This window comes from Eublepharis macularius, chromosome 2 (assembly GCF_028583425.1).
Source record: "Eublepharis macularius isolate TG4126 chromosome 2, MPM_Emac_v1.0, whole genome shotgun sequence".
Classification (NCBI taxonomy): domain Eukaryota; kingdom Metazoa; phylum Chordata; class Lepidosauria; order Squamata; family Eublepharidae; genus Eublepharis; species Eublepharis macularius.
In genome coordinates this window covers 192796561-192812305 of record NC_072791.1, presented here as the reverse complement: position 1 = coordinate 192812305, position 15745 = coordinate 192796561, and the positions used below count along the sequence as shown (strand labels likewise).

The window sequence follows — 15745 nt, the reverse complement described above, 5'->3', positions numbered from 1 at the left end:
AGTGTTTCCAATCTCCGGGTCTGTTGGAATGTTTCCTCCCCGTAGAGGTGTTCGATGTATTGTCGAAGGCTTTCACGGCCGGAGAACGATGGTTGTTGTGGGTTTTCCGGGCTGTATTGCCATGGTCTTGGCATTGTAGTTCCTGACGTTTCGCCAGCAGCTGTGGCTGGCATCTTCAGAGGTGTAGCACCAAAAGACAGAGATCTCTCAGTGTCACAGTGTGGAAAAGATGTAGGTCATTTGTATCTACTCAGGAGGTGTGGGGTTGAGCTGAGTCATCCTGTAAGAGTTTCCCAGGGTGTGGAATCCTAATGGCGGGAGGCTTCACTGTATCCTGAGGAGGTTCCTTTGCATATGGATTGGTACTTGATGTGCTAATCTTCTCTGCAGGGCTATTGTTGGGGATAGAATGTTTTGTTAGCCTGGTGTTTTTCAGAACTGGAAACCATGCTCTTTTCATTCTTAAGGTTTCATAAATGCGGTTCGCCTGTGTGGTTTTGAAGATTCTTTTAGTTGTGAGAAAAGATGGGATGGTTCTTGTGTCCCTGCAGCGTAGGAGAAAGGTTAAACAACAGAGTAGATGTGCTTTCTTGTTCCGAAGTGTTTCCAATCTCCGGGTCTGTTGGAATGTTTCCTCCCCGTAGAGGTGTACGATGTATTGTCGAAGGCTTTCACGGCCGGACAACGATGGTTGTTGTGGGTTTTCCGGGCTGTATTGCCGTGGTCTTGGCATTGTCGTTCCTGACGTTTCGCCAGCATGAACAGAATGAACAGCATGAACAGAATGAACAGAGCATGGTTTCCAATTATGCTGTAATTGTTAAAAGATCCATAATATACAATCACACTTTACACTTTTAGCAAAGGAAATCAGTGACCAAATGGCATTAGAAAAATAGTAATACAAAACAGACTGTGTAATAGTATCACATGATTCATATAAGATAGCCAAACAAAGCATTCTAGGCAAAACCATGAATCTGTCCAATTTGTTGCGTTAATGAAAATGGGTATGTTCCAGATTCTTAATCTTTAAATCTGTGATTTTTGTAAGTGGGATATAATGGCCAAATATTTTCCCTCATCTGAATATTAAATCAGCACTGGAACTACCTTTTTTAAGTAAGGAGGAAGCTAAATACAAAGCATTATGAAATGAAACTAAAGAGAAAATAAAAGTGATAGCAAGGAGGAAAAACACTTGAATCTGGCAATTTTAAAACCCATAGTTTAAAAACTAGTTTGGCTTTCGTTTCAGGTCTCTGTGAAAAATTGGCTGGGAACTTGGCTGCCACCCAACCTCTCCTACTATGAAAGAAGTTCCACTCAAGTCAGAGGGACTTTTTCTCAAGTAAGCAGGTTTGGAATTAGACTGTATACTACCTAAACAAAATCAAATGGGTAGAAGTGCCTGAGCCACAGCTTTTTAATAGCTAAAGATGGTCAAACTGCCTCTTCATGGTTCAATACAGAATCAGATTTGTCAAGCTATTCCTCCTGCTATTCCTCCAGGAATTTCCTAAACTCAGTTTAGGAAATTCCTGGAGAGGTCAGAATTTGGAGGATGGAGCTCAGAGAGGGTGTGATGGTGTGGCTCTCAAATGGGGTCACCAACCTCCAGATGGAGCCTGGAGTTCTCCCAATACAGGTGACCTCCAGATTACAGATGTCCGTAGGAAATAGCATCATATCCCGGCTGAGCACCCTCCCCTCCCTAATCTCCACTTTCCCCAGGCACTGCCCCCCCCCAAATTCCAGGAATTTCCCAAGCAAAAGTTGGCAGCCCTATATGTCCTGCCAACATTCCAGTGTGGTATAGTGGTTAGAGTGTTGGACTAGGATCTGGGAAACTCAGGTTCAAATCCCCACTCTGCCACAGAAGCTCGGTAATCATGAACTAGGGTCACCAGGTCCCTTTAAGCTCCCAGTGTGTGCAAGGGAGGTGTGGGGAAGACTTGGCACTTACCTACACAATCTTCTTCTGGACACACACTCCCAGCAGGCACGATGATGTCACTTCTTGAAGTGACATTTCGTCTGGCAGAGGGCATGCCTCTTCTTTTCACAGGGGCCAGTTTTGGCTCTGTGAAGGGCAGGATGACATCACTTCCAGAAGTGAAGTCATCGCGCCTACCAGGAACGCGTGTGGGGAGTGCACCCGTTGCATGCTGGCCCAGGAGGCTTCTTGTTAGTTTTTTCATCCCATCTAGGGGCCATGATAGGCCACATCACATCTATTTAGGTTAAAGTGACAATTTTTCAGGTTGCAGAGAAGATAGCCGTGTTAGTCTGTGGTAGCAAAATCAAAAAGAGTCCAGTAGCACCTTTAAGACTAACCAATTTTATTTTAGCATAAGCTTTCGAGAATCAAGTTCTCTTCGTCAGATGCCTGATACAGAGACTGGTCAAACACAGAAGAGCAGAGGGAAGAGGCAATTAGGGGGGGAGGGGGAGGGAGCAATCAAAACATTCCTTTGCTAGTATATGTAAACATCTCCTTTTGGTGTGTGTATCAGTTGGCTTCAAAGGAGTTTGCCCTGTTAGTTTGTAGAAGCCAAACAGCTAGACCATCCAATTCCAATGCAGTATGGGCCTTCGATAATCACAGCTCTCCCTGCCAGATGCATCTGACAAAGAGATCTGTGGTTCCCGAAAGCCCACGCCAGGTACCACTGAGCTCCCCCAGACCCCACCTCTGTAAAGGAAATCTGTTACCTGTGGTAATGTGATAACCATTCATAGTCCCTATTCAGTCCCAGCTTGACAGAGTCAAATTTGCATATGAATTCCAGTTCAGCAGCCTCCCGTTGGATTTTGTTTTTGGACTCTTTTTAATTTTTCAGGTTGTGATGAAAGAGCTGAAGTTGGTACACAGCTTCTTTCAAATATAGACCAGTTGTAGACTTATTTACATTATATAGTATTGTGTGCAAAACACATTGCAAGATACACGAGAGACTCTTAAGATCTTGTTTGGTGCAACCAGAAATCTGTTTCTATCAAATAGGAACTGAATTAAGTCTGTAACACCTCACATTTTTCAGAAAAGGGCAAAGTGCAGACTTTGGAATCTTTCATCATGCCCCGAAGTAGCTTTTTCTCCCCTTGCCCTTTTTTTGTCCTTAGCATCCAGCCTGAGGAATTTTATTTTACTCAACTTATACTCTGCCATGCTCTCCAGTGGGGGGCTAAAGCTACTTACATAATTATTCCTGGATCTAGAATAACATCATAATGACCTATCTGACTCTTACCTATTATGTTTGCACAGTGATTGCATCTTCCTTGTTTATTTAGAAGACTTCTGTGCCGCCTCTCCAGGGAGCCTGCTTAAAGTTTTACGAAGTACAACAAATTACAAATACTTTCACCAAGTAAAACATAAGAATGATGTGAGGCACCTTAAAAGGAATTAAGTTAAAAGCCCAGCATTAAAGCTCCATCCACAGCATCAAATAATGAGCTGCTTAAAAGAAGTCTCAGGCTACAAGCAGATTCTAAATATTATTTGAAAAGAACAGCCCTTTAAATAAAAACCTAGTCAAAAAGAAATGTTTTGTCCTTGCTCCTAAAAGAGTGGGGTGTCAGGCAAGCCTCAAGACGAGGTGCCACCACTGAAAAAGCTCTGACTCTGGTCAACACCACCTCACCTCTGAAGGCAAGAATACAGAGATCAGAGCTTGGAAGGAGGATCTTAACTGACATGCTGGACAGTACAGGAGGAAGTGGTTATTCAGGCACCCTTATCTGAAGTCATTTAAGGCCTTAAAGGTAAGACTTTGAATTGTGCTTGGAAACTGATGGGCAGGAGGGGCAATTCTTTCAGCACACATGATACGATCCCTGTAACCAACTCCTGAAATAGCCCAGCTGCCATATTTAAGACTACCTGAAGTTTTTGGACAGTTTTCAAAGGCAGCCCTATATAGAGTGCATTACAGTAATCTAACCTGGGTGTGATCGAAGCATGGATCACTGTGGCTAAATCATGTTTTTCAAGGAACAGCCTTAACTGGTACATTAGCTAAATCTGAGAAAAAAATGCTACCGGGCACAGAGGAAACATAAGCCCACAGCTATATGCCATGTTGCCCGGGGGAGGGGGGTATGTTATCTTCCTTCCCTGCCCCCCTGCAGTGGCCAGGCTCAGTGGGACTGAGATAAAGAGCTGTGCACCACCCAGCTGATCAACGGCAGCTGGTTTTTTAAGAGCCAGACACCCACTGATAGCTGGCCCTTTGACAGCCAGCTCTCTGACAATTATCTCTTGGGAAACTCCATTCTGGGGATGGGGAAAGGGGTGTAAGGAGGCAGAAATTGCTCAGGAGGCATTATTGGTCCCTCATAGGCTGGGCTGCACCCCCATAACGCTTCTGGGTAGCGGGAGGATGCTGGACATGTCCCAGGCCTGGCTACAGCCTTCAAAATGCTTGATGGAAGAGGCCAAGGAGGGCAGACCAACTTTGGCTCCCAGCTGAGAAGGGGGCAGAGCTGGGGAAGGAGGTGGACTGGGATGGTTCCTGACCCCCGGGCGTCTCTGTCTGAGGGGAAAGGAAAGGCACCTCAGCCAAATTAGGACCTGGTGTATAATGGCTAAGGCCAGGATCACTCCCAACCTACAAACCTGATCTTTCAGGTGTCACTCCTTCCGGGACAGGCTGCTTCTGACCGTGCAGCTCCATCGACCAACAGCAGCTCAGTTTTGAGCTTCAGTTTATTGGCCCTCATCCAGCTCATTCATCTCCAGGCACTTGTCAGGACATCCAAAGACCCGCTTGACTCAGCACTTAAGGAGAAACAGAGAATGGGCCACCCCCCTGTTGCAAGGTTCGAGTCCAGGAGCACCTTGAAGACCAACTTCTTCCTCAGATATTTGACTCCTCAGAGTCTTCCTCAAATATCTGAGGAAAGAAGCTTTTAACTCATGAAAGCTTGTATCTTGAAAATCTTGTTGGTCTTTAAGGTGCTACTGGACTCCAAGCTTGCTATTCTACTACAGATCAACATGGCTACCCACCTGAAACTACCCCTATATTGGTGACACTATATACTCCTAGACTGATTAATGTACCTTGACTTGTTTTGCCATATTTTAGTTTTCAAATGTTTTCTTGACTTGGTTTTCAAAGAAGCATGTGTATGTGAAAATGTTAGAGCTGCTAACTCCTATGTATTGTCGAAGGCTTTCACGGCCGGAGAACGATGGTTGTTGTGGGTTTTCCGGGCTGTATTGCCGTGGTCTTGGCATTGTAGTTCCAGGCTAACAAAACATTCTATCCCTGACAATAGCCCTGCAGAGAAGATTAGCACATCAAGTACCAATCCATATGCAAAAGAACCTCCTCAGGATACAGTGAAGCCTCCCGCCATTAGCATTCCACACCCTGGGAAACTCTTACAGGATGACTCAGCTCAACCCCACCCCTCCTGAGTAGATACAAATGACCTACATCTTTTCCACACTGTGACACTGAGAGATCTCTGTCTTTTGGTGCTACACCTCTGAAGATGCCAGCCACAGCTGCTGGCGAAACGTCAGGAACTACAATGCCAAGACCACGGCAATACAGCCCGGAAAACCCACAACAACCACTGCTAACTCCTAGTTGAGAAATTTTTGGACATTTATTTCTTAGGCTTCTAGTCCAACCTCCCTGCAAGTGGGCTCAGAGTGGGTTACAGTAAAAAACATTTTAAAATCACAATAATTTCCCATAAAACCGCGATTTGGGGATGGAGCTTTGGGAGGGACCTCAGCTGATATAATGCCATAAAGCCCACCCTTCAAAACCCCCATTTTCTCCCAGGGAACTGATTGCTGTAGTCTAGAGGTCAACTGTAATTTCAGAAGATCTCCAGGCTCCACCTGGAGGTTGGCAACTGTAGAAAATGCTGTTTGGCACCCAAGCCCTGTAATTTAATCACCACCTCCCAACTCGTTTTCAAACTGTAGAAAACTTTCCAGCGACATCGTTTTGCCCAAGAAGCAAAGAGGCGGCTTTACGGCGGGTGAAAGTTAAAACCTCTGCGCGGGGAATCCGGGACTTCAAGCGACGGCTCACTCAGCGCCTTTTGCGTTTAGAAACCAAACCGAGCGCCAGGCAGGAACAGAAACCGAAACTGCAGCTGGCAGCCTTTATAAGCGCCGGGCTCAGCCGCCCTACCAGTGCGGAAGGAGAAAGCCTGAGTCCCAGAGCTTGTACCGGTGTCGTTCCGAGGAGAACCAGAGAAAGCGAGTTCGAGCCGCGGGAGGTGACGTTGCCCGGAGCGGGAGAAGTAGCACAGCGAGACCCTCCTTGGAGCGATCCGCAGCCAGAGCAGCGCAAGGGCCTAGGAGCGAAGCGACCGGAATGGAAGCGGCCCCTTCCCGCGACGAGATCGTCCTCTATCTGGTTTCTCAATTCAGGCAGAAGATCCGGCGAAGTCTGCAGGTGACGCTGGTGCTGGACGGCATGCCCTCCCTGAGCCGCGACGTGAAGGAGCGCGTCCGCGCCGTGCACAGGAACCAGGGGGACCTGGCAGCTGCCGACGAGCTCCTGCGCGCCTTGGAGGGCCAGGCGCGCCCCCCGCCGGGCTTGTGGCAGGAGTTCTACGAGGCGCTGAAAGAGGGCGGCTTTCAGGCCGCCGCCTACGTGAACCCCAGCCTGGAAGAGCTGCCCTCGCCGTCCCTGGAGGCGCTCAACGAGACCGGCGCCTGCTTGGTGGAGAACTTCATGGGCAGCCTGGTGGAGGGCCTGAGGGCCGTGCAGGTGGCCGAGAAGTGCGTCGAAAAGGGGCTCTTCAAAGGCGAGGACTTGGAGCGGGTAGGTCTCCTCGGAGGCAGAGGTTGGGGCCTAGCCCTCTTTCACAGATTCTGTCCACCTTGGCTTTGAGACAGCCATTTCACAGCTGACTTGGGTTTTTTAAACCTGTTATGTCTTTAAAAACGCAACTTGTAAGCATGAAATCAGTGAAAAATGTGACAAAATAAAACTGCCAACTCCCAGGCATGGTTTTGGTAAGTGGGTTTCCAAAGGAAGAGACGCTTGTGAATGGAGCCTGACGGGGGTGAGGTGGAAAAGATGTAGGACCTACCCTATGGGCTTCATCCTTTTAATTATGAAAAATCTGCTCTTTCTCTATCGAGTTTAGTATGATGTCAGTGATTATTCTCCCTCCATATTATTTTCGCAACAACCCTGTGAAGTAGGTTGTACTGAAAGAAAATGGCTAGCCCAAGAAGATAGTTTCAGGTAGGTAGCCAGGTTGGTCTGCAGTAGAACAGCAGGATTTGAGTCCAGTGGCACCTTAGAGACCGAGATTTTCAGGGTGTAAGCTTTTGAGAGTCAAAGTTTCTGTCTTCAGTGTCTGAAGTATACCTTTTTAAGCCTATTCACTTCCAGTGGACTTAAGAGGGTGTGCCTCTAACAAGGACTGCTAGTCAACTTTCCCCGTGCACAAACAGAAACACGCTCTCACAAAGAGATAGTAACCTCTCATACATAGAAATATGCATCCTCCTCTCCCTAAACCTGCTTCCTTCTTCCTGCTGCCCAACTCTAGTCCCCATTGTTTGTTTATTCTGGTGAGGTTGCATAGCTGAGGGCAGGATAAAGACTGGCCAGCCTGCAGGTGGGCTGGCAACAGTGGTGGTTTGGGATCTGGCTTAAACAGAGCCAACTATCCTGATATGGCTTCTCGCCACTGCTGCTCCCTCCCATCCATTCAGTATTTCCACTAACACTGGGAACATGGAGGGAGCGGCTACTGCTGCCACAGCTTGTAATAGGGAGTGAGGTGGAGACCCACAGATGTTGAGTGTCACTGCTAATTTTTGTGCAACACATGGACAGATCCAATTTTTTCCAGAGGGCACCACTCTCCTGCCCCATTACACATTTGAGTGTTCTGCCTATATGCTCAAAACAAAAGTGTCACAGATAACATAGGGACTGAGAGCTTACATTAGAGTAGGAAAGATACTTCTAGAAAAAACCATCGTGGGGGGAGGCAAGAGGTTAAAAAAATAGGGGTGCAGATTCAAGTTAATTACCAACCTTTTTTTTTATTAAAAAAATAATATATTGGATTAGATTATAATATCATTCAACACATACATTACCCCCTTATAAGTCTATTTCTAACCCCCTCCCTTTCCTCCCCCCTTTTTAATTGACTTCCAACAGTTTTCCAACCCTTAGTCTATCTTATTACTTAATTACTTAGTATCTCATATATTCTATTAAACACACACTTAATACTCTTTTCTCTACGCTTGTTAAATCTCTACTAAAAATATCTCTGTAATACAAGTTTCCCTTTAAATACCTCAGTTAAACCATATATTCTACATAAGATAATGCTAGCATAATAATATATATTAGCAATCAAGATATTAAAAATATAACATTATATCCATTTTACTTTCCGTTTACTTAAACTCTTTACTTTCCACAATCATCCTGATTCTGATATTGGCTTAGACTCTAATATTCTATTACACACCCATCTTTTACTATTTCTTATTCTAAGCTTATTTTAAGTCTGTAAGGTAACTGTTATACTCAGATATCCATTATATGCCCTTTACTTAAGCTATATATCATAGATAATATCTAACTAGCTTAATCTTATATATCCATAGTAAAACATCTATTATTTAATACTCTACAATTTTTAATTTTATCATAACCCCAATGGTAGCTTAGATTTTAATAATTAAATTCCCCCTTTCCTGGTAAAGTCACTTCTCTTTTCTTCTATTTACATTTCAGTAATTCTCGAACTGCCACAGTTCCCCTTTCACGTCCCATTTTTTTTCTTGATATAGTTTCAATTTCTCCCAATCTGCATTAAATTGTCCTGGATCAAGATCCTTAAGTTTTCTTGTCATTTTGTCCATCTCAGCCATGTACAGCAATTTGTAAATCCAATCTTCTGTAGTTGGTATTTCTTGTACTTTCCATTTCTGCGCATATAAAAAGTCTTGCTGTAATCATGTAAAATAACAGTGTTCTATACTGCATTGGAACATCTTCCATTCCCAAATTCAGTAGCAGCAATTCTGGGTTCTTATTTATTTGGATTTGTAAAACCTCATTAATTACTTCAATTATATCTCCCCAGTATTGCTTCGCTACCTCACATATGGTATAGTGATCCTTCATGTTTTTTACATTTCCAGCATTTATTCGACATATTAGTATTTCCTAGCGCAATTTTCTTTGGTGTCAGGTACCAACGATAAATCATTTTGTAAACATTCTCTTTAATACTTGTACATGTCGTAATCTTCAAAGTTGTTTTCCACAGGTATTCCCACGCCTCCATTGTTATTTCTTTGTGAAAATTTATAGCCCACTTCACCATCTGGACTTTTACTGTCTCATCCTCTGTAAACCATTTTAAAAGTACTTTATAAATCCTTGAAATTTCCTTTTTACCTTCTTGAAAAATTACATCTTCTAATTCTGTTCTCCATTCTTATTCCTCCTTTCCAACAATCCGAATTGTAAAGATCTCTGATCTGTCTATATTGAAACCATCCATAACATGGAGACAACTCCTCCTCTGTTTTTATTCTCAATTTTGAAAATTCTACTCGTGTTATCTCCTTGTAAGTTAAACGCTGCTGCTCATTATCGACAGTTCTCGGATCTATTACTTCATACGGAACCACCCAGGAAGGAATTCCGTATTGTAGGTAATTTTTATACTTCTTCCAAATTGTGAAGAGGCTTCTCCAAATATAGTGGTGTAAAAACATAGAGTCTGCTTTTACTTTATCATACCACAAATATGCATGCCATCCAAATATTTTTTGTATCCCTCCAAAGCCAGTAATTTGCGATTCTTCAGCGTCATCCATTCTTTTATCCATGCCAAACATATTGCTTCATGATATAATCTTAAATTGGGCAGCTGCATTCCACCTCTCTCTTTGGCGTCCTGTAATACTTTCATTTTCACACGAGGTTTCTTGCCTGCCCACACAAAATCCGATATTTTCCTTTGCCATTTTTCAAATTGTTTGGAGTCTCGGATAATTGGAATTGTTTGTAACAGGAACATCACTCTTGGCAATACATTCATCTTTACTGCTGCAATTCTTCCCAACCATGACAAATTTAACCTATTCCATTTTATCAAGTCTCGCTCTATTTGTATCCACAATTTCTCATAATTATTCTTGAATAGATCTATATTTTTCACAGTCAGTTCAATACCCAAATATTTTACCTTATTTGTTACTTCGCAGTCCATTATTTCCATTAGTTCTTGTTGTTTCTGTTTGGACATATTCTTACATAGTATCTTTGACTTCCTCTTATTTACAAAAAATCCAGCCAAGTCTCCAAATTCCTTTATTTTCTCCATTAACTTCAGCATATTCTCAATTGGATCATCCACAATTAACATTATATCATCCGCAAACGCTCTGACCTTGTAGGCAAACTCTTTTATTTTTATTCCTCGGATTGCATCATCTTCCCGTATTTGAATCATCAATATTTCCAAAACCAAAATGAACAGCAATGGTGACAAAGGGCAACCCTGTCTTGTACCTTTACCTATTGTTAATTTTTTAGTCACATCGTCATTCACCACAATTGCTGCACTCTGGTCCCTATAAATTTCTTTCACTGCTCGAATGAACTTTTCTCCCATTTGCAGCTTTTCCATAGTGGCAAACATAAAGCCCCAGTTCAAGTTGTCAAATGCTTTTTCAGCATCCACGAAGAAGAAACCAACTTCTCTATCACAACGCTTGTCGTAGTATTCAATGGCGTTTATAACTGTCCTTGAGTTATCTTTGATTTGTCTATTTGGCAAAAATCCAGCTTGCTCCTCCGCAATAAATTCAGACATCCATCCTTTTATTCTCTTAGCCAAAATCTTCGCAAAGATTTTGTAATCATTGTTCAGCAACGAAATTGGTCTATAATTTTTAACATTGGTCAAATCCTGTCCCTCTTTAGGAATCAATGATATATTAGCTTCTCTCCAAGTATCAGGGATCCTCTGGTCTCGCATAACTCTATTAATCACTTCTCCCAGGAAAGGCGCCAGTTCATTAGCCATTACTTTATAAAATTTAGCTGTTAGTCCATCCGGGCTTGGTGCCTTTCCTAATTTTGTTGACTGAATTGCCTCTTTTATTTCCTCTTCCGTCACTTCCCTATTCAATTTTTCTCTCCAACCTTCAGAAATTGCAGGGAGCTTCATCTTTTCCAAATACCTCGTTATAGAGTCTTTATTCACTTCCTTTTTTTGGTACAGCTTTGCATAAAATTTAAAAAAAGCTGTACTAATGGCTACCTGCTCCAAATATGTCTTATTCTCCTCACAAATTTTATTTATGATTCTCTTCTCTTTTCTTCAGTTGCCACGCCAAATATTTCCCAGGCTTGTTTGCACCCTCAAACGACTTCTGGTCCATTCTCTTAAGATTCCATTCCAATTCTTTGTTATTCATTGCCATCAATTGTTCTTGTAGGATTTTAATATCCTGATATATCTTCTTTTTTCCTGGTCTCTTCTTAAGTTGTGTCTCTTTGGCTTTTATTTTCTCCATAATCTCTAACCTCTTCTCTTCTTTTTTCTTTCTGGCTCTTGCATTTAAATCCATTAGTATGCCTCTAGTCACTGCTTTATAAGTGTCCCATACCTTATTAGTCAAAACTTCCTTATTCATATTATGTTGTATAGAGAATCTGGTCTCTCTTCGCAACAATTCAATGTTTTCTTCTTCTTGCAAAAGATCTTCATTTATTCTCCATCCTTTTCTTTTATTTCTTTTCCCAAATCTCCACATGATTGGGTTGTGATCTGAGCCTACCATAGGCATTATTTCCACATCTTTAGTCCATAACGCTAAGTCTTTGGAGGCCCAGATCATGTCAATTCGTGATAAAGTGAAATGTCTTGCAGAATAAAATGTATATTGTCTAGTTTTGGGATTCTGTCTCCTCCACACGTCTTCTAGAGTCTCTTGTTCCTTTATTGCAAAAAAAGACTTTGGTAGTAATTCTCTTTTCTTTTGTGCAGTTCCAGATTTCTTATCTTCATCCAAGTTAGTAACTCCATTGAAGTCTCCGGCTAAAATTATCTGATCATAAGATAGTTCATCCAGTTGTTTTCCCAAGTCCTCAAAAAAATTTTCTTTTGCTCCATTAGGTGCATATATTCCAATCACCAACAGCTTCTTTAGTTAATTACCAACCTTCAATGCTGTTCTGCTTGCATTCCCTGTTAACTTCTCAAGCACATGCTGCAGTTGCCAGGGAGGGTAGCCCAGAGAGGATGTCTTTGCTGCAGGTGTGATATATACAGTTCATGACAGATTTCTGGAAATCTCTGACTACATATTGAACTGGGGAGCTTTGGTCCGTTGTGCCATTCTGAGGTGCAGTGTCTTGATTCAGTTTCTAGGAGGCCTCTTCCATCTAGAGTGGAGGTCCCCCGACCTTTTTGAACCTTTGGAATTCTGATGTGGTGGGAGCAACTCTAAGGGGCGTGCCGCAGGAGGTGGCGCCAACCACAGAATGGCTGCCACGGGAGGTGGAGCCACACACACAGGAAGCCCAAGGAGAGGGATAATGAAAAAATACACTGGGTTAAAAAACACACGAGAGAATAAAATAACCCGGTGGTGGCGGCTGTGTCTGAACGATCAGAAGCCCTGCTGGGCAAGAACCTCACCCGCTTTCTAGAAACACTTGAGCACCCAGAAAGGTGTCAGCAGGCACCATGCTGCGGACCCCTGGTCTAGAGAGTGGATGATGTGCATTCTGTTCCTCTTTAATTTTCTTTCTGAAATTGTTACTGGCTGGACCTGTTCAAGGTGGGCTTTGTTTGTAGAGCTTGCATATTTGTCTGAATCCTGTTTTGGTTGTGTTTTCCTTAGGAGCTCCCTGGCCCTCACAGCCAGCTTGCTGTCATAATTTCCCCCTTGTATCCTACCTCTGTGCTCAGCAGTGGTTAAAGTCTTCCTCAAACTTAAAAGAGCCGCTTAAAGTGAGGGAAGGTGCCTTAGGCTGGAGGAAGAACACAGATATTATTCCTGAGTGGAGTGTTGGATACTGGCTTCAGTTCTATGTGACTGTCCCTTGCATTCCCTGTGTTTAATGCATCAGTCTTAGAATTGCTTATGCTCTGTTTCAGCATGTCTTGAACTCTATTGGATTTCTTGCAAATATATATATGTTGCAAAATTCTGAATGAATGGTCACCTACTCTGTTCATACGGTCTTGAATTCATCCAGTCTGAGCTTGTCACTTAGCAACAAAGCCTGTTGTGGGAAAAAATACAACAGGCTGTAGAAAGGGGAAGCTGGGCAAGCAGGAATTGCCTGCTTCTCTGTGCCTGATCCCATCCAGGTGAAGGCAGAGAGTGGGCATTGCCACCTGCTCTGCTCCTGATCCTGGCCTGGGTCTCCTGCCGTGACAGCACGCTCTGGTGGCACCCCAGGGTAGGAAGTGAGTCATCTAGAACACACTCTTTTATATAGTAGGATTATAAGGTTTACTAGAATAATCGTTGAGTATAAGAAATATGACTTTATATTTATATAACATGCTTTAATTTGCTCCAGGCAAGTAAAAAGAACAACTTAGCGTTCCCTTAGATTTTCCTTAATTGTTTTTCTAGTTAGATTTCATGGTTTTTTGCTGTGTCTTTGCTCACTGTATAATCCGCCTTGAGTCTCAATGAAAAAGGTAGACTGTAAATAACATAAATAAGACACATCCCCACTGCAAAGATATCTTTGTGCAATAATACCAACTTGTGTAGCCATTAGAGCACCATTCCCCATGGCACCCATGCCACGTTCCAGGCAAATGTGCACTTTGTTTTGAAATTGTGGTAACTTCAACATAACTATGGACCCAAGGTAAAATGAAAAGTTTTTATTTTTTTAAACCCGATGCAACTTGTCCATGGCGATTGTATCTGTAGGGATTTTGAAATATGAGTCTGGATCAGTATCTCTAGCTAGTGGAATGAGCCATGACACTGTTGAATGCTAGCCTCTAAACAAAATTGCTTGCTAGCTGACCATTTGTCATGGAGAGAGGTTCTAACCACCCCTTTTCCTGCACAACTAAAGGGAAATTTAAAGGGAGCTTCTAATGCTTCTTTGTTAACACCCAATTCCATAGAGTTCTGGAGAGCTTGAAAGCTCGCACATTGTTTCATGTCCTAACACTGACTTGCAAAGCCCTGGAGTCAGTGGATGGGCTGGCTATAGGAGCTGGCTAAGTTTCACTTACAGCAGGGGGAGAGAGCCCTATATCCTTAAGAGGGACTCTGGTAATTTGAAAGGGTTATATTATCCTTATTGTTTGCATGTGTTTGGGGTGGTGTGCAGGGCATTCAGTGGTTATGTGGTTCTTCTGGTTAATGGGAATTGTGGGTGTGGCTCTCTGATCCACAGAGTATTGCTGATTTAACATTCCCCCCCCTAATCTTTTAACTAGGTGAGAGCTGAAGACAATGTTCTAGGAAATCGAGCGGCTGTGAGGGAATTGTTGGAAAGGATAGTGCGGAAGAAAGATTGGTTCTCACCGTTCCTGGCTGCTTTGCGTGAAACTTACCATGAAGACATTGCAGAAGTCCTAAGCGGACAGCAAGACGGTATCTTGATTTTTATGATGATTAAAACAGGCAGTTCTTTGAACTTTTAAGAGTTAGATTCTCCAAGCAGCTAATAGTTGTGCAGTGGGGAACAGTCCTGGCTCTCACGTGTCCCTCCTCACTGTAGCCTGCAGACTCTGTTTCTCTTTATGAGTATTGTGGTTGCAGACCCTCCTTGCCCCACATTTACCTCTAACTGAAATCCTATACCAAGTTACTCCAGTTTAAGTCAATTGAAATCATTGGTCTTTGACTGAATAACTGCATAGGATAGCTCTGGAAGCCTTACCATGGCTCTCAGTTCTTGGGTTGGGACCCCAAAATGGGTTGCGGTACTCCTCCCAGGGAGATCAGGAGAGAGGAAAAGGAACAGTCTGAACTGGGAGACTCTCAGAGGTTTACCTCTAAATAATGTGTAAGAGGGCTGTGTGAAACAACCTCTATGTTTCTATATTTTTATAAATACCAAACATGAGAAATAAAATATAAACCCCACTATTAACTGATGCAAGATTCTTACATTGTGTGTTGAGGGGGGAAATAGATTGAAGCTACTTTGCAAGAGGGTCCTGAAAAATATTGTAAATTCAGAAGTGGGGCCCCATTTCAAAAAGTTCACCCTAAGTGAACGGACCCTATGCCTTCCTGATACTGAGTTCTGCTACCATCTCTTTCCATCCCAAAGCCAGGCTATGTTAGTGGTTAGAGTGCGGGACTTGGATCCAGGGCAACCAGGTTCAAATTCCCACTCTTGCTGCGTGATTTTGGGCCAGTTGTACACTCTCGGCCTCACGTTCCTCACAGGATTATGAGGATAAAATAGCGGAGAAGAGAATGGTGTAAGATGATTTGTGTTACGACTCCCTTTCTTTTTCAGTTCAATTTTGCCTTTAACTCTTCTCTTACACCCTCTGGGTAGTTTGCTGCTACCAGGAATTGTATTCCAAAATAATTTAAATTTCCCCTTTAACAACATGCCCAGGCGTCAGATTCCTTTGTGGGACTATGTGGCCTTGAGGATAGGAATGAGATATATAGTAATGTCAGATACTGGGATTAAAAAAAAGCAAAAATAAACTTTATTACAAGAATCGTATTGGTTTCATTCTAGTATGCTTGGTGGTTTCA

At 42.9% G+C, this 15745-nt stretch overlaps 1 protein-coding gene across 1 annotated transcript in view; it reads left to right on the top strand.

Moving 5' to 3' along the window:
- The first annotated feature begins 6072 nt into the window (after window positions 1–6072).
- The window catches only part of IFIH1 (interferon induced with helicase C domain 1), a 41451-nt gene continuing 31778 nt past the window's right edge, over window positions 6073–15745 (top strand). The window contains exons 1-2 of the mRNA XM_054972608.1: window positions 6073–6803; window positions 14461–14617. Coding sequence (XP_054828583.1) covers window positions 6351–6803; window positions 14461–14617 — 610 coding nt within the window. The 5' untranslated portion in view covers window positions 6073–6350. The remainder of the gene's footprint in view (window positions 6804–14460; window positions 14618–15745) is intronic.